Source organism: Diaporthe amygdali (assembly GCF_026229845.1).
Source record: "Diaporthe amygdali strain CAA958 chromosome Unknown NODE_33_length_508711_cov_65_296071, whole genome shotgun sequence".
Taxonomy (NCBI): domain Eukaryota; kingdom Fungi; phylum Ascomycota; class Sordariomycetes; order Diaporthales; family Diaporthaceae; genus Diaporthe; species Diaporthe amygdali.
The window spans coordinates 424,069-449,106 of NW_026517053.1; the positions used below are offsets into that span (position 1 = coordinate 424,069).

The following is a 25,038-nucleotide window of genomic DNA, read 5'->3' on the forward strand; positions in this document are numbered from 1 at the left end:
CTTTTAGAACAGTCCGGATATGCTGAGGTAAAGGTCTTGAACCCGGGACCCGGAAGACGGAAGAAGTGAGAAATTGGGCGGGCTCGGGGTGCCGAAGAGCTCCACTCGTGTTCCGAAGTGCCGCAGGTGCCCGGAGTCCCCCATTACGTGATTTATTGTTGGACTGTGAGGCTTATTGATGCCATTCTTTTTGGGTGTAGAGGATGATAGATTAAGATTCACCGTGTCCAAAGTGCGACTCGCTGCCTAGTGAGTGCCCAAGTATTTACTGGTCAAAACGGAGGCGGATAGAGTTGAGTGCCCGCATTTGCCTGCGTATCGCAACAGTGAGTCCTTTCCCCCTCTCTTCAGCCCGCCTAACCCAACGCTTGCATCATCCCGGCTTCATATCGCAACACTCAAGCTTGACATACTACATGTCAAACACTGCGATACAGAAAGGTCTCTGGCTATTTTCCAACCTTCAACGACATTTCTGAAGCTGTGTTGAACACTCTGTTGAATAATCACCAGTATCGAACATTGTCTAAACGCACTGCTTCAGGTGTTCCTCATCCAAGCCATCTTTCTCTATCGTCCAAGGACAACTGCGCTATGGCTTCAGTCAAAGCATCTAACATCCTAATCTTCGGGGCCACTGGCTTCATTGGCACCTTTATCACGGAGAAGGTCATTGCCGCCCAGCCCGCCTTTGGCCACATCACCATCTTCACATCTACCAACACGGTCAACAGCAAGGGCGAGCTCCTGGAAAAGTGGAAGAAGGCTGGCAACGTGACCGTCATCACCGGTGATGTCGACTCTGAGGCCGATGTGAGCGCAGCATACAAGGACCACAACATCGACACGGTCATCAGTGCCTTTGGGCGCGGTGCCATCGCCAAGCAGATCGACCTGATCAGGTGGGCGGACAAGTCGGACAAGGTGAAGTGGTTCTTCCCGTCCGAGTACGGCACGGACATCGAGTACGGGCCAAAGAGCAAGGACGAGAAGCCGCACCAGCAGAAGCTCAAGGTTCGCAAGTTCATCCGGGAGGAGGTCAAGAACCTGCAGGTTACGTATGTTGTGACCGGGCCCTACTTCGAGTCCTGGGTCGGCCGTGCCCAAGGCTTGGACCTCTCACCTGGATTCGACGTGCCGAAGAAGGAGGCGTGGCTGGCTGAGGCTGATGGCAAGATCGGCTTCACCACAATGCCTGAGTAAGTCTCACAACACCCTCCCACTGGTGATATTTACTTGATGCCCTCTGACACCGTGACCTCTGACGTATAGCGTGGGCAAGCTGGTAGTCGCAGCCCTGCAACACCCCGAGGCTTCATTGGGGAAAGCACTCAAGGTCAACTCATTCGAGGTTACACCGAACCAGGTCCTTGCAGAATACGAGAAACAGACGGGAGCCAAATGGAAGGTCAACCACATCCCTCTCAGCGAGCTCATCGAGGAGGAGGAGAAGCTTTGGGAGGAGGGTAATGCCAAGGCTACGGTCCTCACGCTGAGGCGCATCTGGGCCGAGGGAGGCACTCTCTACGATAAGACTGACAACGAGGCTATTGGAGTGAAGACTGGGGATACGGAGTCCTTGGAGGTCATCCTGAAGAGAATCCTTGGAGGACAGTGAGCTTGACGGGACAAGTTAGGCACATTGCGGGAGACCAAATGCCATCAGCATGGCTGCAGCGCTGTGTTGAATAGCAAAATGGCAAATGAGCAATTTTGAACAAGCTCATGCTTCTATATGGGTACTGAGAAACAAATGTGTAATTCGAAGGCGGGTTTATGCTGTTAAGGGCGACATCAAAGAAGGCTCACGTTATGGTCCTGCACTGTTCGCAGGCCATTGCGACCCGCCAAGCCGGGGCCAGTCGTCCGGGGGGCTTGTCTGGGAGACGTCAAGCACGCGTCAGTTGCTTAGTGGCACTCGAACGACATGGCAACACTTTGGCTTCGACACGCACCATGCGCTCCTCAACCACATCCGACCTTGCCATTGTTCTAGACATGTAGCTTAGTGTCTTCAGCATTTTGTTTGCTGGAGAATCAATAGCCGATACCTCCTCCATCATTTACTGTCCTGCGAACCTGCAAGACGCCGTCGACACCCCTCGGTGTACCTTGGCTAGATAGCTTCGAACATTGAACATTGAATTCTGTGCACCTGCACTTCCTTCTATCTCTGCTTAAGCCTTCCCCCTCTCGACGGCTATGCCGAGCTCCGGGACCCTGGGGCAGTTTGCTCACGATGTGTCACCGTACCTCATTCTGCTGATCTTCGTTGCGACTTTCGGTCCATTTCAATTCGGCTATCACTTGGTACGGTCCCCCTCCCGCGGTGACTCTAGTCCCTACAGTCTTGACATTCGACCTCAAGTCGTTCTTCAGCTAACAACTCTTGTCTGCCTATCTAGTCCGAGTTGAACGCCCCACAACATGTCATCACCTGTGAGGACGACAATGCCGCGCCGTCCGGCACCCTCGCCCGCGTCGCCGCGGGGCTATCGAGCTACGCCTTCAAGAACAAGGACGGATGCAAGGGCATACCCATGACCGAGCCGACATTTGCAATAGTGTCCTCCATCTTCACCATCGGCGGCCTGATCGGTGCGCTCGCGTCCGGGCCCATAACTTCCAAGAAGGGCCGTTGGCTGTCCATACAGATGACGGCCATCACATTCGTCATTGGCGCGACCATTGAGGCCCTGGCCACCGCAGCCTGGGTCATCGCACTCGGACGCTTTGTCTCCGGGCTCGGCTCCGGCGCGAGCACCGTCATCGTCCCTCTGTACATCTCTGAGGTTGCACCGCCGGCCGAGAGGGGTTTCTTCGGCGCCTTCACCCAGATCAGTTGCAATACGGGAATCCTGACCGCCCAGGTGCTGGGTTACTTCCTGAGCCACGGTGCCGCGTGGCGGTGGATCCTGGGAATCAGCGGCATCATTGCTCTCGCCCAGATCTTACTCACCTTCCTGGTCCCCGAAAGCCCTGCCTGGACGGCGACCGTGAAGGGCGACGTCGTGGCTGGCAGGAAAATCTTGCAGCGTATCAGGGGACGAAACGTCGACATCGATGACGAGGTAGCGCTCTGGGGGGCCGGTTCCGGTCAGAACGTTACTGGCGAGGAAACGGGCCTGCTTCAGCCTCCGGAGGGAGGTGCCTCGCTTGTCCCTGACAAGGAAGAGGCCCAGCACATTGGAGTTATGCAGGCGCTGAAGGATCCTCTTTATCGGCCTGCTATGATCGTGGTCATGGGGATCATGTTTGCTCAGCAACTGTGCGGAATCAACTCGATCGTGATGTACTCGGTGGCGCTTCTCAACGGCTTGCTGCCCTTGAGCTCCATCGTTCTCACGATCCTCGTCTCAACTGTCAACCTGGTCATGACCGCAGCGTGCTCGCCTCTCCCTGACAAGTGGGGCCGCAAGACATGCCTGCTCGTCTCCATCGTCGGCCAGGGGGCCTCCTCGCTCGTCCTCGCTATCTCGATCCTCACGGGCTTCAAGATTGTGTCCGCCCTCGCGGTTGCCTTCTTCGTTGCCTTCTTCGCCGTCGGCCTGGGCCCCGTGCCGTTCATGCTCGCGTCGGAGCTGGTGGGCCAGGAGGCCGTCGGCGCGACACAGAGCTGGTGTCTGGCTACTAACTACTCGGCTACCTTCCTTGTGGCGCAGTTCTTCCCCATCGTCAACACGGCGCTGAACAACTGGCTGGGCGGTCGCGGCGGATGGGTCTATTTTATTTTTGCGGGCTTTGCCGCGCTCTTCGCACTATTCATCATTACCAAAGTGCCCGAGACAAAGGGCAAGAAGGACGCTGATGAGGTATGGGGAAGGACCAGACGGTTGGATTAGTGAGGCGCTCATATCGCGTGGTTGATGGTGACCTACGTAAGGAGGATTCCCTTGGACTTGATCCCACCTCAGTGACTACGATTTAATGATACAGCATGAATTACTGAATATTTTCTGATGTGTGTCGCCCAACGAATTTTCCTCGTGCTGCTGCAGTAATACTACCGAGGGCTAAAGATGCTGCGCTTAAGGATGAGGCCATATAGCAGGCATGCAGGTGCCGAAACGATGGAAACCCCACGAAGCACTATATACACATCGGCTCCTCCGACCTAAGCAACTTGAAACATCCTCTTGTTCCGCACCATCTGTTCAAGGACACCAACGCCCGCCCTCACTCCATCAACTACATAGACATCCTTAGCTGTCCGTTCGCCCTGCTCCTCCCGCACAGCCGTGCGGATCACCTCCTCCAGACCAGCCATACCGCCACAACCCATCAGGATACAGTCAGGGTCACCCTCGGCCAGCAGACGCTTGGTGGCCGCCTTGAGCTTGTCCCGGATGACATCGGGGGGCACGTCGCCGTGGAAGTCGCCGGCCACCAGCCCGGTGGACTGCACGCCGAGGAACCCGTCCGAACCCGTGCCGAGGAAGGACCCGATGGCGTCGGCGAGGTGGGCCTCCCAGAACTTGCCGGTCGTGACGATGCCCCAGCCGCGGCCGGGCCGCACGAGCGGGAGCGACGCGAGCAGGCTGGCCTCGAAGATGCCGGTCACGGGGAGGCGTGGGAGGGCGGTCTGGATCTTCTGGACCAGGTCATGCTTGCTGTAGCAGGCGACCAGGACGCCGTCGTAGTCCTCGAGGATACCAGTGGCCTCGAGGTTGGCCCAGACGACTTGGGTGCTGGCTTTGATGTGGTCTGCGTTGTCGATGCTTGCTGGGCTCTCTTTGGGCGCGGTGTACATCGTGATTTCCAGTGACTGCGAGGCGGGGAAACACCATCAGCCTACTTATTTCGGTAGCTTGAGACAAGATGGTATGTAGATTGCGATAGCGACAGATGGGACAACTCGACATGGACTCAACAACAGCTCTCCGGGAGCCATGCTACACAGCCAGCAACCGTACCTAGAGCCTATAGATTACCTCACTGTTTTGACCCGCCATCGCGTTGTCCCATCTTGAGTCTCGCAACCCGGCACAGTCATCTCATTAATAGTAAATGCTCATTTTCATACATCTGGCAGGTCCATGGTCTTGATTGCTGTTTCCATGCCATGGGTCATGTCCTGGGAGGAGTTGGGATTGATGACCAGGAGGCGGATGTTCCTCCTCACCAACCGAGTCGTCATTTTTTTTTTTTTTTTGCAGGTGATCAATGTAGAGAAGGTGAGATAGAGGAGTATCTTGACTAGGAACAATTCAAAAGAGGGGTTTGCGGACAGTGACGAAGTGAAATTGTCGAGAAGCTCTACATACTGCAGACTGAGTGAACCTTTACTATGTAGTCTAGGAGTGCACTCGATGTGGAAGGTGGGGTTCGATGCTGGCTCTGCCCCCTGCTCTTACCCCTGCAGGCTTGCGCCACTGGAGAGGTGCTGCAGCCACCAGACCCCAATCCCCTGAGCCGCCCTTTCCAGGCTGAGCTGCCTGCTACTAATGCTGTTCTGGCGCTGACGACGGTCCATCAACCGATTGAGTAGGCGAGTGACATGGACATGGGCATTGGCATGCAGACGACTCTCCCCTGAAGGCACACCCCACTCCTGCGACCGCCTACCGTCATTGCCAGCTACACCAACTATCGTGAGCTCCCAACACACCGACCAACGCCAACACCCCATCTTGGACGCCCACACACCACTCGATCGCTCAGTTCGACCTGCTCAGGCACCCAGAAACCTTGATTTGACTCGGCGTCGAGCCTCACCGTCACCGTCGAGATGGCCAACCCTCCTCCCATCGGTATGCCTTCCCCCATCAGCCCCCAAACCCCAGCTACCAGCTCTCGAGTTCAGGCTTGGGCTTCTTCAAGTCCCAGCCCTAGCTGCAGCTTCTCGCTGCACACAGCTAATGCTCTCCTCACCACCTAGTCCTCGATGGCGGTACCGGTTTCCTCAAGGTCGGCTATGCCGCCCAAAACTTCCCCGAGTTCCAATACCCCTCCATCGTTGGCCGGCCGATCCTGCGTACCGAGGAGAAGGGCGCCGGCGAGAGCGACATGGTCATCAAGGACATCATGTGCGGCGACGAGGCCGCCGCCGCCCGCACCATGCTGCAGATATCCTACCCCATGGAGAACGGCATCGTCAAGAAGTGGGACGACATGCAGCACCTGTGGGACTACACCTTCGCCGAGAAGATGAAGGTCGACACCACTGGCCGCAAGATCCTGCTGACCGAACCGCCCATGAACCCCCTCAGGAACCGCGAGCAGATGTGCGAGGTCATGTTTGACCGCTACGGCTTCGGTGGTGTCTACGTCGCCATCCAGGCCGTCCTGGCCCTGTACGCACAAGGTATGTGTCAACTACTCAACTACGGGGGTCCCAAGTATCAAGGCAGATATACGGAAAATAAATGCTGACACTTATACCGCACAGGTCTCAGCTCCGGTGTCGTGGTCGACTCAGGCGACGGCGTCACCCACATCGTTCCCGTCTACGAATCCGTCGTCCTCAACCATCTAACACGCCGGCTCGACGTCGCGGGCCGAGACGTCACCCGCAACCTTATCGCCCTTCTCCTGCGCAGGGGCTACGCGCTCAACCGGACAGCGGACTTCGAGACTGTCCGCCAGATCAAGGAGAAGCTGTGCTACGTGAGCTACGACCTGGAGCTGGACAAGCGCCTGAGCGAGGACACGACGGTCCTGGTGGAGAGCTACACCCTGCCGGACGGTCGTGTCATCCGCGTCGGCAGCGAGCGGTTCGAGGCGCCAGAGTGCCTGTTCCAGCCCCACCTGGTCGACTGCGAGCAGCCGGGCATGGCCGAGTTCCTGTTCAACACGATCCAGGCGGCGGACGTAGACGTGCGCTCGAGCCTGTTCAAGGCCATCGTCCTGTCGGGAGGAAGCAGCATGTACCCGGGGCTGCCGTCGCGGCTGGAGAAGGAGATCAAGCAGCTGTGGCTGACGCGGGTGCTGGGCGGCAACCCGGAGCGGCTGAGCAAGTTCAAGGTCAGGATAGAAGACCCGCCAAGACGGCGACACATGGTCTTCCTGGGAGGCGCGGTGCTGGCCAACATCATGGCCGACAAGGAGAATATGTGGATCACCAAGCAGGAGTGGGAGGAGCAGGGCCCCAGGGTGCTGGAGAAGCTGGGCCCGAGGTAACACCTGGGCTGTGGCTTGGGCTCGGGGTTTTGATTTCGGTGCAAAGAGGACTTGTGGATTCCATGGAGCCTGAAAAGAGACGAGCAGTAAATTTTATCATTTTCGAGTTGATCAATGCGTCAGTGACTACGTACCGTGAGAGCCGCGATGTATCATGTACCTTTGTTGTATAAGTGAGTTGGCTCGGCCTGGAGATTGTGGACGGCAATGCGCGTGAGGCATTCTGGTTCGTCCATGAGGCTGAGAACGAACGACTACCAGAGATATGTGAGGTTCTGGCTGCTGGTCTGTTAGTGTTGGGAGGCTTCTGTTGTCGAAGTGCTGGGGGCCCCAGAATAGACCACTACACTAGCTTGTCAGTTTATCTAGGTAGACCCCATATCTAGTCTACTTGCTGTCTTTGGGTCGATTGTGATCTATATCATCGTCCACAGTCCAGATCACCGCGAATTAGGCTCAGACAACTTTTCCAGCGTCACATTAGGAGCCCCCCGCCACATTGCATACCTGCAATTTAGAAACCCCGTTTGGGTAAGCCGAGTTTCATCGCTTCGCTCGTGCACAATACAGCGACGCGCGGGCGACGACGGAGCTTGCGACCGACCAGGGCGCGCTCCATTATCCGATCATTTACTCTACTCTATCTTCTCTGCTACGCTCTGCTGCAATGACGGCCAGGCCCAGAGTCTACACCAGAAACGCCAGCACTGTCTCTCTATCTTGAGTTTCCCGGGCCGAAACCAGCCCCATAAGTCTTAGCCGAGACCTGTCGCCAACACAACAAGCCTTGAAACCTCGCTCGTCCGGAAAGCAACGGCCAAAGGAGACCCGCCAACACGCCCCCCCTTCGCTCGCTCGCTCGGTATCGGTCCAACCCCGGCTCAGACCAGCAAACGCCGTCAGTGCTCTTGTTGCCTTTCTGCCCGAAGCATCAGCTCGTGCATGAGAATCATAATCGCAAGCGAGGGCTTGATCCGACGCCCTAGGCGGGAGAGAGGAAGCATAACCTCAACACCAACGCCCTGGCCCATCCGAGTGTAGCGCGGGAGAGAGAGGGAGAAGGGCTGAACGGTCGAGGATGACGAACCCACCGTCTGTTGCGTCGCAGGGCTCCGGAGGGACGCACACGTACCCGAAGGGCATTCTTAAGAAGAGTGTCCAGGCTGCCTTTGAAGGTAAGAGGTCACCACCATCGCCGCGGTTACCGCTGCTGCCACTGCCACTGCTCCCATCATCAACAACAGCACTGTGTCTTTCCGTGTCTACTGTCTACTGTCTGTGTCTGCCTGCCTGTCCCCGTCTGTCTGTCTGTCTAGGTCTTGTGTGTCTCGTGCCTGCATCAATTTGTATTTGTGGGCCATTGCACGGTGTTGCGTTCTCCTCATTCACCGAATCTTGTTGTGGCGGCGAATCACCCGAACGGGACGGGATGATGAGCGATGTTCCCTTGTGCGACTCGCTCGTTTGCCCACCGTTATTGATTGCTTCGATATGAAATGCGGCTTACACTTGCGCCTGCGCTTGCACGGTTGATCTATCATGCTCGTTCCTGAGCTCTCATCCACACTTACGTCCCACACCGATCTTTTCTCGAGCATGATCTGCGAAGGCCGTCTCATGCACATGACTTGAGGCCAACCTCCTTGTTCGCTCGCTCCCTCGCTCGCTCGCTCTCGCTTCTGCTCCTCCACCCTCAGACATCACCACCTGCCTTCCTGCCCTCCTGCCCAGCCTACCCTAACCCAAAGTACTGTCTACTGCACACAGCATCCCCTCGAGCAATTATCCCGGGCCCCACATCTCATCTCGGCCCCATCTTCGTCCTCGGGGAGCCCGGAAACGGGGCCCGATCTCGTTCGGCCGACAGTTCTTGGTCGCGGAGGGCCCCGGCCCCGTCGGATGTCAGCTGGGGCCAACTGCATGTCTAGTCAGGCTTGCCGCTCGCATCCTTTTGGCCCCTTTGAGCAAATAATGCTGCTCAAAGCCCGACATCTTCCCCTCCTCCTCCTCCTCCTCCTCCTCCTGCCCCGCGCCGCCACCTCTTCTCCCTCTGCCGCTCTCCCTCCTCGACCTGCTCGGGCCCCTCTTCATCATTAACATGATGAACTCGTCGGCCTCGGCAAGGCAGTATGGCCTGGCTCGGCAGTCGTCAGGTCTTCAAGGGAGGCCAGGCCTATCGCGGCAGGGCTCATCCTCATGTACGACTGGCTGCCCTCATCTCATCTCACTTTTTCTCCACCCTCTTCATGTCACATGATCTTCCTGCTCATTCCCCGTCGTCTTCGAGTCCCTTCGGAAGAAACCAAGGCTGACCGTCTCGCAGACCCATCTGACCGCGGCTTCGGCCCAGTTGGCTACCAGTCCAAAGTCCGTGTCATTGACCGGTACAAAGTCATAGGCTTCATCAGCAGTGGCACCTATGGCCGCGTCTACAAGGCCGTCGGCCGGCAAGGACAGCAGGGCGAGTTCGCCATCAAGAAGTTCAAGCCGGACAAGGAGGGCGAGGTGGTGACCTACACGGGCATCTCGCAGTCCGCCGTCCGGGAGATGGCCCTGTGCTCTGAGCTGTCCCACCCCAACGTCATCAAGCTGCAGGAGATCATCCTCGAGGACAAGTGCATCTTCATGGTGTTCGAGTACGCCGAGCACGACCTCCTGCAAATCATCCACCACCACACTCAGCAGCCGAGGCACCCCATCCCGCCCGCCACCATCAAGTCCATCATGTTCCAGCTTCTCAACGGCTGCCAGTACCTGCACGCCAACTGGGTGCTGCACCGGGACCTCAAGCCCGCCAACATCATGGTCACGTCCGCGGGCGAGGTCAAGATCGGTGACCTCGGCCTGGCCCGGATGTTCCAGAAGCCCCTCCACAGCCTCTACAGCGGCGATAAGGTCGTCGTGACGATCTGGTACCGCGCCCCGGAGCTGCTGCTGGGGAGCAGGCACTACACGCCGGCCATCGACATGTGGGCGCTGGGCTGCATCTTCGCGGAGCTGCTGAGCCTGCGGCCCATCTTCAAGGGCGAGGAGGCCAAGATGGACTCCAAGAAGACGGTGCCCTTCCAGCGCAACCAGATGCAGAAGATCGTGGACATCATGGGCCTACCGACCAAGGAGCGCTGGCCCTTGCTGGTGCACATGCCCGAGTACGGGTCGCTGTCGCAGCTGCAGCCGCCCATGACGCACCACGGGCACCACGGCGGCGGCAGCAGGGGCCACCACGGGCACCACTCGTCGCAGCAGCAGCCGGCGGGCAGCCAGCTGGACAAGTGGTACAACAGCACCATCACGACGAGCACGGGCACGTCCACGCCGGCGCCCAACGGCGGGCCCAGCTCGCTGGCGTCGCTGGGCCAGGAGGGCTACAAGCTGCTGGCGGGCCTGCTCGAGTACGACCCGGAGAAGCGGCTGACGGCCGCCCAGGCGCTGCAGCACCCCTTCTTCGCCACGGGGCCCGACAAGGTCAGCGCCAACTGCTTCGAGGGCCTCAAGGTCGAGTACCCGCACCGCCGCGTCAGCCAGGACGACAACGACATCCGCACCTCCAGCCTGCCCGGCACCAAGCGCAGCGGCCTGCCCGACGACTCGCTGGTCCGCCCCGGCAAGAGGGTCAAGCAGGACGGCTAGGAGGCGCGGGCCGGCCGCGGCGACGGGAGTCGGTGGTGGTGATGACAGAAAGAAGAAGCGACTCGATGAAGAGAGATGCACGTTTTTCTATTAGTCATTGGAGCCTGCCCGCGGGCTGTGATATCGTCTGACGAAAGGTGTTTCGGTCTTGAACACACGAAAGTGTTTGTCTGTTTTGGCATCCATGTTTTATTTGAGGTTCTGTCTCAAGGGAACCCTTTTGGGATTTATGCATTATTCGGGAGCATGGTGTTTGGGCGGCATGGGTAGAAAAGAATGTACGAGCCACGGACAGGGCATCGATCATATGCGGGAGTTTTTGGGACAATTTTGTGAATAGAACCGAGTACGACAGCACAGCCATAGAGATCGAGACATCCAAAGAGAGTGGCTTGTATGCGCAGTATGCGCAGTACAGACCGAGGCGGTCATATGGCCTACTGGATGAATTGCAGTCAGTAATGCAGCCAGTGTGAGTTGGTCGTTGAGGGGACGGGGGCCAGCCCAGTTCTTTTTTGCTTTTCACAAATGGACTACTTGGGTACTATTCTATGGGCCACCTCTCGGCCCCGAGAGCTTTTTCCTTCTAATATGGTGTGTATAGGATAGTCCGGTCGTGACATCGAGCTCCCATTTTCCCACCCTCTCCCTTCCCCCCTTTGATCTGCTTCCCTCCCGACCTGGCCGGAGACGTCCTGCCTCGCAGCTCAGCCCATTCGGGCCTCAGGTGGGAGTCCCCTCGACGACCCCACAAAATGGGACTTCTGACGTGGTGTATGCAGGTGAGTGGTGAAGGAGGCTCCTCCCTCCCTCCACCCCTCCCTTCTCTGGGTATTTGTTCCCGGAAGCCCGAGCGGGGGAAAAAAGATGTATGAAGAAAGAGCGCCAAATAGGACGAAAATTACATGACTGTACAAAAGGAGGAGGAAAGTTAGGGAGTCGTCAAACGTAGTAGCATGATACAGGAAGAGGAAGAGAGGGCAGAAAAAAAAGGAAAAGATCTAGGGCCGAGCCGACTGAGTGCATTATGAAACCACGCCCCCTCCCCCGTTTCCCGCCTTCCGAAACCCAGCTGGACCCTTAGCAACATCGGTCAACATGTGGTTTTCTCTTTTTTTCTCTCCGGGCTGATTGGTGTGTAGCCCTATGATTACCGCGCCCGCCAACCACCATCGTGGCCCTGATTCGCCAAACGCATTAAAACAGCGCGTATGCACGCTCATAGCCGTTCCGCGTGTCCCCACGCATTCCTCAATGGCCTTATTTCTTTGCCGGCGCGGCAGGAGTCTTGACGTTGTTGGACAACCAGGCCAGGCCCTCGAGAAGGCCCTCGCCAGTTGTCGCGCAGCTAGGTACGACGAACCATATCTTGTCCTTGAGCTTATTCAGTTCGAGGGCTTCGGTCACCTCTTGTGGTTTCATGGCTGCGTAGGAACATCATAGTCAGCATGTTTACGTTCGTGCTAGGTGTTGGGGAAGAGGCGCCCGATCCTGGCTTACCATTGTCCAGGTCTTGCTTGTTGGCAAAGACCAGCAGCAGACTGTCCTTCATTTCTCTGTCGTTGATGATGCGGTGCAGTTCCTGTCTTGCCTCCTCCATCCGTGCTCGGTCGGATGAGTCAATAACGAAGATCAGACCTTGGGTTCCTGTGTCGTGGTTGCTCGTCAGTCTCTGCAGTCTGACCTCAAGATTTCCCGCCCAGCCCGGTTTGGGACCAGAAACACGTACCGCTGAAGTAATGCCTCCACAGGGGTCGAATCTTGTCCTGCCCGCCCACGTCCCAGACATTGAATTTGACGTTCTTGTATGTGACAGTCTCGACATTGAACCCGACAGTTGGGATGGTAGTTACGTCTTGGCCGAGCTTCAACTTGTAGAGAATTGTGGTCTTTCCGGCGGCATCGAGACCCAACATCAACAGGCGCATCTCCTTTGATCCGAAGATCTTGCCCATCATCTTACTAAGTTGGCCACCCATTGTGGCGGTCTGGGTGTGGACGAAAGCGGTCGAAAGATAATAAATTAGGTTGCCGTTCCAGGAGACCTTCGGGGATCAAGTTGCTTCTGCCAACTTGAACGGTAAGAATCGCAAGGCCGCTTCGGTCGGAGAGAACCTGGGAAGATTCGGACAGTCGCCTTGTGAGAGAATTGGATTAGGAATTGCGATCGGTTTGCGCAAGCGGGCGGTAGGGGGAACAGCGGCGGCGGTTTGCGAGATGAACGGAGCGAGTCAGGGTGATGCGCGTCTCGAGAAGGCTTGAGAGAGGCAACGCGACGTAGGAAACAGTCTGGTGGAGCTGTTGGTGGTGGTGGTGGTAGGCAGGCGAAAGGAGTGTGTCGCGTGGATATAGCGAGGCAAAAGTGGTGGTTATGGTGGTGGTGTAAAGGAATGTCGTCGGACGGGGATGCGCTCGAGGGGGGCTAGCTGGATGGGGCGTGCTTGCTTGGGCGGTGGAGCAGCAGAGCGCAATGACAGCAATGGTCTGGAGAGAAGGATGAATGGAAATTAGCATGAGCAAAAGCCAAATGCGCACGCAAAGTCAGATGTCGTGGGCTTTCACAGAAAAACCGGGGGTGGTTGCAGGGCGGATCTGGGTAGGGATGTGCCGAGATGCAATCCAATTCAACTCAATCCAATTGTGGCACAGTTCCGGCATGTCGCAGACAGGAGGCGGCAGGACTCACTGACACAGCCGTTACAGCCTGGGGTTGACCAGCTAACTGGATCGGGTGAGCACTAGGTAGTAGTACCTCACTGATGATGGGACGGAGAGCGGGCGAGGAGGTAGGAGGGAGAAGGGAGAAGAATTGAGGAAGAGGAGTGCAGGAAAAGAGGTGGTGCTGCGAGACGGAGATTGCGTCGATGCAGTGTATTGGTTGGTGGTGACGCGAACTGTGGGAGGGAGATGGGAGAGCGAGAAACAGACAGGGCGGATGGATATTTGATGGGTACCCAAAGTATATATCTATTAGACAAGAGACACCGACCGACTCACTGGGCAAGCGATTGGGACACAATGCGACACAATGCAAAATGCAATACAATGCAATGCAGATGCAAATGCAAGTGGCTCTTGGTCTCGACTGGACCGTTGACTTGAGTTGAGGGTCCTGGGCGGGTTTGAGACGATGTTTTGATGGGGCTTCTGATGCTGCTGTTGCTGAGCCTGTTTGTTTTGCCTGGGCTTTGCCTGTGCCGAGAGATGGACGATAGATAGATAGATAGATAGACAGACAGACAGACAGACAGTATGTGTGCCAAGTATGTATGCAGCAAGTGAAAACAAAACAGTGCCGGCTCGAGTTGCACTTTTTTCTTTTCGAGATGGCGAACGGCGGGCGGGGAGGTTGGAACAGGAACAGGAACATCGAAGCGTTTCAATTCATTTGGCTTGCCCCTGACTCCCCAGCTGCGGGGCCTTGGCACTGGGCTGCTTTGCGCTCAGGTACGGAAGTACGAACAACAGCGTATCCAGGTGCACGGGTACCCAGGTACCACCGACCCACCACCGCACCCGCTTAACTGCTTTGCTTGCTTGCTTGATTTGCTTGACTGCTGTCAATGCTGCCCCGTATCTACTGCGAGCTGCGATGGGCAGATGGGCAGACCCACCCAGCCAATCGATCATCAATATTAATCTGCACCCAAACTATAACCTGCCCGGACATTGAGAAATTAAACCCAATCGTTTGCCAGCATCGACCCGATATTTGCACCAAAGAGTAGCAGGAGCGACGCGGCTAACGAGACTAACGAAACGAGCAATGGACATATAATCATTTTCTCCAGTTCCCTGCTCAACCCCCTCTCCTCTCTCTGCCGCCCAGATTGCTTCTCTCGTGTTGAACCTAGGGCCGTTGCCTGACTGAGTGACTGAGTGACTGCCTGCTGCTTGTTGCTGGACGTGTTCGAGCCGGAGGGAACCTGTCTCGGGTCACCTGTGGCCAGTTTCCACATGGACAATGCCATTGTTTCAACGGCCCCCCCCTATGCCCAAACTACATCCCCGACACTAACACACTAGCATAGCGTAGCAGAGCAGAGCAGTAGCAAGCCTAATCCCGCTTCGTAGATCTGCCATATCTATAAATATAAATATAAATATAAATCTAGGCACAGACTATGGTCCCCTCCACGGCAGTCGTCATACTCGGTCTGAGCCCCTAGTCCCGATAGTCCACTACAAACCGCCGCTCCACCACTTGCTGCGTGCCCGACTGCTCCTCGCCCTCGAACCTCAGGTTGACATTGCCCGTGCTGGCATCCATCCCTGTCACCTCGGCCTTGTAGAACGTGGTGCTGTCCGGATACAACGCCAACACTGTCTTGCCCTTGTCCAGCTTCGGCAGCTCCGTGCTGGGCGGCGGGATCGGGATCATCCCAGACGCGCTCATCTTATACTCCTTCCGGGCCGGGGACGGCACGTCCGGGTCCTCATCCTTGACAATGTAGCGCCGGCCCTTGCCCTCGCCCACCACCTGCTTCACCTTTCCCAGGTACCACTCCGTCGTGTCGTTGGGCGTCGGCGGCTTCGGCTTGAACGCCACGTCCTGGTCCCGCGAGAACATGACCTTGGCGCGGATCGAGCTCCCCACCGTCGGCGCCCCCGACGAGAAGCTGCTAGACTGCGGCTCCGCGCTGTCGGCCTTGGGCGTGTCGCGGTCGCCAGAGCGCGGCGGGACACTGTCACGGTTGCCGGACCGGTCGCTTGACGCTCCTCCGCTACGCCCGCCGAGCTTCCTGGCGTGGCCGCCAATGGGGCTGGGGTGCGGGCTATCAGCGGAACCGTCAAAGTCGTATAGATCAGACTTGTCCTTGTCCCTGTCTCGGTCCTTTTCCGCATCTCTTTCGGCGTCACGCTCACGTTCTCGTTCGCGCTCCCGCTCCCGGTCACGGTCCCGGTCGCGATCTCGGTTGCGTTCTCTCTCCTTGTCCCGCTCGCGCTCACGTTCACGCTCGCGGTCCTTTTCTCGTTGTTCCCGATCCCTTTCTCGTTCTCTCTCACGCTCCCGCTCCCGCTCGCGCTCCCTCTCCCGTTCTCTGTCTGCCTTGTCGGGCTTGCCGGCACGGCTGGAACTGCGGCCGGTCCCGGAAAGCAGGCTGGCAGAACGGGATGATGACCCGAGTGCTGGAGCGGCAGCCTTCTCCTTAGCCTCCTGGATGCCTTTCAAGATCTCAATGAAGCTCAGCACGTCGGCAATTTTCTTTCCGGTAGCATCGTTGATCTTGACGCCGTCCCGATAGAGCTTGTCCAGGCTGTGCAGCCCTTGGTCTACGGACTTGATGTCGGTGGGGTCCTTGGAGTCCTGGTTGCTGGCTATGTAGCTCTCCTGGCCGGCGATCTGGCGGACGTTGTCGTTGCTCTGATTCACCTCCTCGATGATGGTTGCAATATCCTCCTGGATCTTTTGCCAGAGCCCAACCTCCTCGCCCTGGGCGCTGCTGTTGCGAGGGGCCCGCGGCCTGGCCTCCCTGTTTCGTTGCGACATGCCCCTCCAGCTGTCTGTGTTCTCAACCTCGCGCAGAAGTCTAAGATGCTTCTTGTTAGTAGACATTTCTGGTAATCTAATTCCTGCTTGATGAAAGCACGGCAATACAAAAATTACTAGTTCGGGATACAAGGGGGCCGTAGTAAGTGGTAAACAAGATTGAAGACAGGAAACAGGATTGGAATCAGCAGAAAAGAGGAAGCAGAACATGATGGCAGTGATGCGGGTGACTGAGTGCCCTTCCACATCCTGACATTATTATCCGGCGCAGTAATGGAGCGTACCTTCAGTATTAGGGAATCCAGCTGCTCCTGCTTGTCCGTTGGTGTCTAACTGGGTCGTGCCTACACAACTCCCAGAGGTGGATGAGGAACAGAAGGTCAAAGGGAGAGGGGAGACAAGTGCAGGCTGTGGCAGGTGGTGCAGGTGAGGTGTGCGTATGTCTGATAGATAGATAGGTATATTATCCCAGGTCGGCCTTGCACTACCGGGCTTGGTGCGTAGCTGTGCTTGCTGTTGTAACAATGTGGTTGTCCAGGGGTGATTATGGCTGAGGTCGATGTGTTGGTTGTGTTGTGCCTGGGAACATGGACTGTATGTGTGAGGAGTAGAGGAGAGGGGCAGGTGAGACAGAGGGTAGTAGAGAATAGTAAGGTGAGTAGAGTACACACACACACACAGAGAGAGAGAGAGAGTATAAAGTAGAGACGAGGCTAGGCTAGGCTACGGCTTAGGTGGGATGGATGGTGCTGTGTATGTGTATGTATGTATGTATGTGTGCGTGTGTGTGTTCTGGTGTGTGCGCCAAATGATGAATGGTGTGCAACCAACCTTGAGCCAGATGAGGACCGTTCGTGTCGGATTGGAGGCGGAGGCTTGTTGGTCTGGTTGTCATTGCGCCTGGAAGGTTGCCATGTCATTCTTTTGGGAAGAAGCAATCGCGGGACACTTGGAACATTTGAGGCCTGCCCAGCAAATCAAAGCCCGAGCCCGTCGTCGTCATTGGGCGATGGGAAGGTAACGGGTAGGCGGAACGGGGGGTTGGGACGGGATACGGTGCGGAACACGGGGGTGCTGGGGGTACCTTGGAGCTGGCTGGGGACGACGCGACCGAGACAGGTACCCGTGAGCTCTCCTGGAGGAGCTCAGGATTGGGGGGTGGGCGATGGGGATGGGGGGGTGGGAGGCTGTCCCAGGCGCTTACGGAGGCGGGAGGGCGGTCGTTCTGGGTAGTGCTGGTAATGGTGGTTGAGTTTGAACCTTGGGAAAGAGGCTGGGTGGGGCTGGGGGCGAGAGATTGATGGGTTAGGTGAGCTGGGCTTGGTACTGCAGAGTTGGACTGAGAGTGTGTTGAGTGAGAGGGAGAGCAAGCAAGCCTTCCTCCCTCTGCCTGTCTGCAGTGGTGCTGTCTGTCTTCTAAGGGAGCAGCTAGGAACGAGTGACCGTGCTGGCCCCGTTCCCATGGTGGGGTTAGAGGGTACCTGGGTACGTACCTGCCGCCATAGCAGCCCACCTGCCCACCTGCCCACCTGCCCACCTGCCCTCCTGCAGCTGCTGCAGCTGCTGCCCGCCTTGCTGTTAGCTGCATGGCCAGAGCAAGGTCAAGGGCAAGGTCAAGATCAAGGTCGACCGACGACCTGCGGATCTAGACTGTGCAGGTGGGTGGGCTGGAGGGGTGATGTCAGCTCTCCAATTTACCCAAGACTTGACTGACCTCCGTCTCTCCCTTGGTTGGCTGTGGTGATATACCAAACCTCAGTACAACTTCTTCACTTCTGACCCTCCTCTCCGTTTCTACGCCACAAGCTTCAAGCCCAGCATCAGTTCGACTTGGACCTTTCACCTACACACTGAAGCTTCTCTCCCTCCGCCATGCAGGTCCCCCTCCTCAGACTCCAGTGCGGGGTCAATTCCTATGACTGGGGCAAGAAGGGCAACGACTCATCCGCAGCCAAGTTTGCCGCTGCCACGCCAGCTGCTGACTTCACAATCAAAGATGACCAGCCCTACGCCGAGGTATGTTCGTCCAGTGTGTCTGGATATAAAATATCAATGCCAGTGACTGACTGAGTAACCTCCCATCCCCTCCAGCTCTGGATGGGCACCCATCCTTCCAACCCCTCTAAGGACCTGCGCACCGGTCGCACCCTCCTCGACCTCGTCGAAGACAACCAGGCTCTCCTCTCCCAAACCGTCATCGCTCGATATGGCAACAAGCTGCCATTCCTCTTCAAGATCCTCTCCATCGCCAAAGCCCTGTCCATACAGGCTCACCCGAACAAGAAGCTTGCCGAGCAGCTCCATGCCAGGGACCCCAAGAACTATCCCGATGACAACCACAAGCCCGAGATGGCCATTGCCCTCACCGATTTCGAGGGACTTTGCGGCTTCAGGCCTCCATCCGAGATAGTACACTTCCTAGAGACTGTCAAAGCCCTGCGTGACTTCGTTGGCGCAGAGACGGCAGACGCTTTCATAAGCACCATCAAGTCTCACGAGGGCGACGAATCCGAGGACGCCAAGCGAGACAACAAGGCTGCCCTGCAGAAGCTCTTTGGCACCCTTATGTCCAAATCACAATCCACTCTTGAGACAGCAACAACTGCTCTTTTGGATGAGGCCACCGCAGAGACAGAAAACTTCGCCGGTGGCGGTGCCGGACCCAACTCTGGCAAGGACCTTGCCGAGCTCATCAAGAGACTGCATGGCCAGTTCGGCGCCGATTACGGCCTGTTCGTGCAGTTTCTCTGCAACCTAGTGACCATGGCGCCAGGCGAGGCTCTTTTCCTGCGGGCCGACGACATTCACGCTTACATATCGGGCGATATTGTCGAGTGCATGGCAGCCAGCGACAATGTCATCAGGGCCGGCTTCACCCCCAAGTTCAAGGATGTCGACACACTTGTGTCAATATTGACGTACAACTATGCTCCGATCGAGGAGCAAAAGATGGTACCGAAAGAGTATGCATACGCCACTCTGAATCGCACAGCATACAGCTCCAGCAGCGAGGTTATGCTGTACGACCCCCCTATCGAGGAGTTCAGTGTGGTGCGGTCCACTCTGAAACGTGAGGGCGCCAAGGCGACGTTCGACCCGCTGGACGGGCCCAGCATCATCATCTGCACCGGTGGAAAGGGCAAGATTTCCGTGGGGCCAACCGTGGAAGAAATCAAACAAGGATACGTCTTCTTCGTAGGCTCGACGGCCGAGGTGGTCCTGGAGTCAACTACCGAGGGCGAGGAAGAATTTGTGACTTTCAAGGCATTCTGTGAGGTCGAGGACCACAGCAATGGTGCCTAGAGTTGTTGAAGTCTTGCTACGTTGCAAAACTCTCCTTGGGTGCAGCGAGCGACTCCTCGAGTTGCTTCGCTTGATTGCGTGCTATAAACTCCGCTGAATCGGCGCCCCAAATGGGTTTACGGTTTCTGACAGTTGCACAAGCGATCTATTTGAGTGACGGTGAAATTGATCTGGCAAGCGGCCGAGGCATTGGTAACGGTGAGGACACGTGGTGCGCAAGATGTCGCTCCTATTTCGGCTTTCTGTGTCGTTTCAGTCAATCTCAGACTGCCATTGACATCTGATTGAGGAATTGGTCACCACGATCACACACTCTCCAACTTGCTTGAGAAATGAATATATTGACTACCCTGCTAGATCCACATGATTCCTCTCAGTTGGGGCCGTAGGGCTAAGTAACGGACTGGTAGTTGACTCCCTTTTCAGGGCCAATCAACCAGCTCAAGGTGATGCTCACACACAGCAATGGGAAATAGAAGGCAGTTAGCACACTAATTCTTATTTCTGCTTTCGGCCCATGCCTTGAGCTGCTTGGGGAGCTGCCATCGACACAGACAATATATATTCGCCACTACAATATGCCTATGCCTGGCTGCTCTTCTCGGATATTCACCAAATAATGCTGCGTCTGGTTTGATTCTGCCGGCTTGACCTAATTTTTAAGGCCGTGACGTGACGTTCTTGACACGGAGACTGTAGTATCTTTTATAAAAGTAACATTAGAGGATTCAAAACACTGTTCACATAAGGCTTGGGGCGTCGAGGCTTGTCGAATTGTCTTGAACAGTCCGTTCGCTGTCTATACATTGATAGGAGGCTCAAGAGCCCGGCTGGGAAGATCTTCGCAGCGTGCGTGGACGGCGACTTATCGCTTCCAGCTTCTCGGTTGCCTAGGCCAAGGACAATCATGACAATGAACCTGCATTTGTCATCATAGTTGAAGATAAAATTCTACCTAAGTATGTCTGATCTGACTAACTGAATTCGACAAAGTTGGGACTGACCCATTGATGCGGCTCTAATTGTAGGCAACGTCCCTCCAGCACGAGTCGAACAGGCTGTGCTCTCGTCGTAGGGTGTACATGTGCTTGGCTACGACGATGATGACAACAGCTCGACACTTTCCGCCAATATAATGTTGTGTCGGACGACTCCATCCACGAGGGAGAGGTGCTCGCCGAAGAATTATAGAAACCCCCGTGAGGGAGCGTCAGGATACCTTCAGCAAAAAGCACATCACCGCATGGTTGCTTGCTGGTCGACGACGGGGAGAAAAAAGGTCCCAGGGCCTGTTCCCTGGGAGGAAATTGAAAAGGAAACAAACAAATGGGTGAGAAAAGAACAGTCTTTTTGTCTCGCTCCCCTCTCATACTTTTCTTGCAGCGCACAATGTTGTGCAATGTCAATGTAATATCATAACCTTCGCTTGAACGCCCTGAATTTCCTGACCTTTCCTGCTTTCGCCACCTCTTGTCCCAAATATGCCATGACACCAATCAAACAAGAACAAGATAATGATTCCGCTTTTCCGGCTTCCGCTCCTTGTGCCTCCATCCAGCTCTCAACTTGGAATTTTGGTTCAGTTGTCTTGGTTTAGACCAAATATTAAACGATATTAAAACACATTAGAGCAACCATGGTGGTCGAGACTAGTGATGGTAGGGGTAAAAAAAACAAGAAACAAGAAATTTGACAATGTAAGACGCAATATCTGATAACACACCTCCCAATAGATGGGAGCAAGGGACCTGGTGGCCGGCTGGCTCTATGATGTAAATGCAAAATGGGAATGATCGGTTTTGCTGTGCCTCATTCAAAGGGCATGACAGAGAATGGCTTTGGGAACAGCAATGACCAACTTGGGGAGCAATGTTGAAGAGGGCTTGGGAAAGAAAACAAAAAACAAGACTTTTGAGAAAGCATAGGTCAGACGAAGCGACCAAGGTGAACGGCCACCGGGTCGGCGGGCTGCCGCGGTCTCGAGGACAGGGGAGAAGAGCAGACCCAGGCCCGAAAGGGTTGGTCCGAACTGGCACGAGAACGACCGGGGGAGATAGGGAGGGGGGTTTATTTGGCAGTGAGCAAATGCAGGAGGGGAAGCAGGCCAGCTTCGGCACGATGCAGCGTCGGGCATCGTGTGCAGCCTTGTGGCCCCAGCCCAGTCCCGTGTCGATCCCAGGTGAGCGCACAGCATGGTGCGAGGGCCATGGGGCCTGCTATTGGAAGGCCGCGGAGCCCAGAAGGTCGAATCCAGTTCGGGCTGGTGGTGCGAAGTGGACGGCAGTCGGCGTCGAGCGACCTGGTCCTCCCGAGCGTATACATGCACGCCGTCGGATAGATTGCTCTGGATGGTCCCTTGGCCCGGCCGGTTCTTCTTGCATTGCAGATGTCAGGCCTGTCAGCACTCTATCAAGGCCCCCCTTTTTCGATCGTCTTCGTCGATCTTCGCCAGGCAGCTTGACGTCGCTCGCGGGCCCTGGCTGGCGCATGATGCCGTTGTGAAGGCCTCACCGGTCGGCACTTGGCCAAAGATCCACATACGTCTCGGGAACGTCAAGCAAGGCTGGAGCACCAAGCCCCCCAAAAATAGCACGCTGGTCAGTGGTGTAGGCTGTGTCGCACTATGCTCCTGTTTCCGGTTTATTGTGGCGCGGCTCTCGAAATTCAGATCGGAACCAGTGGCAGCCAGTCATTGGAATTTTCGAAAGTGCCAATTGAACCCCTCGAGGCATGATGCCGTCTCGAGGTCGAGTCGAGTCCAGCTCGTGTTCAATCTCAACGGAATTGGCTGCCGAGAGGCGAACTAGAGGGCAGGCTGCGCTGAACTTCAACAAGGACTGTGAAAGGCCAGGTATGAGACACGGCGATTGGGGTCCCCAGGATCTGGGACTGACCGGTTTGCCATTGGGAAAAGCAATGGGTTGGTTGCCCATGCAGGTCGTCTGCGAAATGCGCTGCACAGAAAGGCCTGGGCCATGTCGCCCCTGACTGACAGCCCAGCAGACAGCCAAGCACGATGACAGGGTCCTGTCTTGACAGTAATCCCCCCTCCCTCTTCTGATAACTTCGAGCCCGCGTGGGATCTTTCTCGGATCTTTACCAATCATTTTTGCAGTAGATTCTGTTCCGGACAGCCCGTTCTGCTCTCACATGCTTCTTGCTGATCAAGCGGCGACCACCGCACCGACCTCCCCTCTGCCACCAACAAATTAAATCAGAACAGACTTAACGCACATGTTCCTCGAAAGGCCCTCAAAGATGCAATAGATAAGGGTGGTCCAGTGAAACTCTTGCTAGCGGCCGCGCAAGAAGCCTTCACTGCTTCGCCTGTGGCCGTTGACCAGGGGCGTCTGCCATTGTCAGCTTCTCTCTTCGGTCACCCCTTCCCCTAAGCTCTCTGCCTTGCGCTACGGTGGACTGCATGTCGGGTCGTAGAGACGCAGCGTAGAAAACGGTAGCGGCAAGGCACACGAGGTGAAGCGGTGGGAGGCGTAAGGGGGTGGGGTTGTCGAACGAAGGTAGCTCGCTGTGTCGGGCAGCCCCCCATAGAATTATCGGCGAGAACTGATGCTAGACCGGTGGCTGTCTGTAGCCGCCGTGCCACCAACGCTACCACTGACTCCGTTGCTAGAGTTGCTGCCGCCGCCGGAAAGTTCCCCGTAGGTAGTGCTACCCGGCACAGCATGTGCGCCAGGGAGCTGATGCTGGTGGGCGTGGTGGTGACTTGCATGACGTGGAGAGGCATGATGAGACTGCCCGTGGTGATGACGGTGGTGATGTCCATGGGAGGAAGACGAGCTGTGGTAGCTTCCTGATCCGAGAGGAGGGGCTCCGTCACTGGCTGCGTACCCAGTGCTGATGCTGCTTTCCGCAGCAGATCGAGTCGTCAAGCCGGACCCGGATGAAGCGCGCCGTAGGCTCGATGCGTCTGCCGGGCTAGCGGCCCCGTATGTATATCCAGTAAGGTCGACGGCTGACCCCTGGGAGGCGGCGCTGCGGTCCTGCTCGCCAAAAATGGTCTCACCGCTCCCTGTTGACACGGAACCGTACGCATCTGACGAGCTGCTTCCATGCTGTTGCGAAGCCCTCCCGACTGAGGTATAGTCATACGAGCTCGCGTACCCAACAGCTGCAGCCGCCGCCGTCACATCAGCGATGGGTGACGTTGGTGAAGCCTGGCTGCCAGAAACTGACGCATGGCTCGACTTTGTGCCGCCATACCCTGCAGGCAGACCATCGACGCGGTAGGTAGTAGACGAGCTTCCCATGGCTCGCGAAGCAGCTGCCGGATTTGGGAGAAGGCGCTCGTTTCCTGTGGAAGGGAGTGATGCGGCAATGCTGGAGAAAGAGTAGGCGGACGAGTCGGCAGGCACAGATACAGCTGGCCGGTGGACAAGACCAGCGCTGGCTCCGGTGCTGTATGGGTAACCGGACTCGGAGTCCATGTATACGCTGCCGCCTTGCCCAATGCTCTTTTGGCGGGTGCTCCAGTGTCCGTAGCCCGGGACAATATTCGACGCGTCATTGTTGATCACCTGGTACTGCGGCACGCTCAGACTGTAGTCGCCAACAGCTCCGTCTGCGCCGTACGCATCTCCCCAGTCTGTGCCCATAGAATAGTAGCCTTTCGTGCTCATATTGGTGTATCCACTGCTCCTATAAGACGTGGGAATGCCCCCTGAGCTCAAAAGGTGCATTTCCTGTGGATACTGGGCCATTGAAGAGCTAATGTGCGCAATAGGACCCCCGCTGCGCTGAGCCAGTGTGCGAGAAACATCAATGTTGTAGTCGTAGCGACTGTCCTCTCGCATCGGTGCCTCTTGAGACTGGACCTGTGGTCGAACATTTTGGTTAGACAACGCTCAACAAATTTAGGCAATCAAAAGGAGCCACGATTAAGAACAGCTGGGTGCTCGCTTTCTCCTACAACTCCTAGTTCCGAGGTATTCGATCTGAAAAAGAGTGGTCATACCCGAAGAAAAAGGCACGCTTCAACACCAGCATTCTTGCAGTTGACGCACGGTAGTCCACCACCTGGATCTCCGCTGCAACGTATCTTGCGCTTGCGGCATCGCCCACACTGTTAAAAGCGCTTGTCAGCACACTATGTCGCTGTAATACTTTGTTCCCCGGTGCACGATGCAAGCGCCCACTAGTGGCTGAGCATGAGCTTCAGGATAATTAATCAGACCCAACTTTTTGGTGCCCTAAGGACATCCAACCACGCATCAACACCAAGGCAGGCTAGTTGAGGCGGAGAAATTATGCTCAGGGGAAGGGGAGCCAGAGCTTACAGCAACAGCGATACGCTTCCGCGGCGGTGTTGATTCGTCACTCTGTGAGTCCGTCATGGTCATAGACCGGGCGTCGTGAGAGGGGAGCTGATAGCGACGTTCTGGGTACGAGTAGTAGGGTGCGCATGAGCGGCTGGGAAGATATCTCGCGCCGTCGTGAGGGTGTGGAGGCGGAGGGGGATAGTAGGCCCGGGACACCAT

The 25,038-nt window shown here is 56.5% G+C and overlaps 8 protein-coding genes across 8 annotated transcripts; 4 read left to right on the forward strand and 4 right to left on the reverse strand.

Moving 5' to 3' along the window:
- Positions 1-594: 594 nt before the first annotated feature.
- Positions 595-3,842, forward strand: J7T55_002335 (uncharacterized protein; the record flags this gene model as incomplete). Its single annotated transcript, XM_053132873.1, has 5 exons — positions 595-1,199; positions 1,273-1,614; positions 1,769-1,899; positions 2,183-2,310; positions 2,406-3,842. The coding sequence occupies 5 exons, from the start codon at positions 595-597 to the stop codon at positions 3,840-3,842; spliced, it is 2,643 nt and encodes an 880-aa protein (XP_052989306.1).
- A 272-nt stretch (positions 3,843-4,114) lies between these two features.
- On the reverse strand, positions 4,115-4,750 carry J7T55_002336 (dcg1 protein; the record flags this gene model as incomplete). Its single annotated transcript, XM_053132874.1, has 1 exon — positions 4,115-4,750. One exon carries the CDS (start codon positions 4,748-4,750, stop codon positions 4,115-4,117), a length of 636 nt encoding a protein of 211 aa, XP_052989307.1.
- Positions 4,751-5,728: 978 nt separating this feature from the next.
- J7T55_002337 (uncharacterized protein) lies at positions 5,729-7,119 on the forward strand (the record flags this gene model as incomplete). Its single annotated transcript, XM_053132875.1, has 3 exons — positions 5,729-5,750; positions 5,879-6,304; positions 6,389-7,119. The coding sequence occupies 3 exons, from the start codon at positions 5,729-5,731 to the stop codon at positions 7,117-7,119; spliced, it is 1,179 nt and encodes a 392-aa protein (XP_052989308.1).
- Positions 7,120-8,197: 1,078 nt separating this feature from the next.
- Positions 8,198-10,749, forward strand: J7T55_002338 (uncharacterized protein; the record flags this gene model as incomplete). Its single annotated transcript, XM_053132876.1, has 4 exons — positions 8,198-8,294; positions 8,887-9,020; positions 9,104-9,317; positions 9,443-10,749. The coding sequence occupies 4 exons, from the start codon at positions 8,198-8,200 to the stop codon at positions 10,747-10,749; spliced, it is 1,752 nt and encodes a 583-aa protein (XP_052989309.1).
- Positions 10,750-12,009: 1,260 nt separating this feature from the next.
- J7T55_002339 (dp-ribosylation factor 6) lies at positions 12,010-12,728 on the reverse strand (the record flags this gene model as incomplete). The annotated part of the gene is made up of 3 exons (XM_053132877.1): positions 12,010-12,173; positions 12,250-12,396; positions 12,479-12,728. 3 exons carry the CDS (start codon positions 12,726-12,728, stop codon positions 12,010-12,012), a joined length of 561 nt encoding a protein of 186 aa, XP_052989310.1.
- A 2,186-nt stretch (positions 12,729-14,914) lies between these two features.
- J7T55_002340 (saga complex component) lies at positions 14,915-16,306 on the reverse strand (the record flags this gene model as incomplete). Its single annotated transcript, XM_053132878.1, has 1 exon — positions 14,915-16,306. One exon carries the CDS (start codon positions 16,304-16,306, stop codon positions 14,915-14,917), a length of 1,392 nt encoding a protein of 463 aa, XP_052989311.1.
- A 1,806-nt stretch (positions 16,307-18,112) lies between these two features.
- Positions 18,113-19,543, forward strand: J7T55_002341 (uncharacterized protein; the record flags this gene model as incomplete). Its single annotated transcript, XM_053132879.1, has 2 exons — positions 18,113-18,256; positions 18,332-19,543. 2 exons carry the CDS (start codon positions 18,113-18,115, stop codon positions 19,541-19,543), a joined length of 1,356 nt encoding a protein of 451 aa, XP_052989312.1.
- Positions 19,544-22,858: 3,315 nt separating this feature from the next.
- On the reverse strand, positions 22,859-25,038 carry J7T55_002342 (uncharacterized protein; the record flags this gene model as incomplete). The annotated part of the gene is made up of 5 exons (XM_053132881.1): positions 22,859-23,069; positions 23,164-23,295; positions 23,393-24,375; positions 24,516-24,623; positions 24,838-25,038. The coding sequence occupies 5 exons, from the start codon at positions 25,036-25,038 to the stop codon at positions 22,859-22,861; spliced, it is 1,635 nt and encodes a 544-aa protein (XP_052989313.1).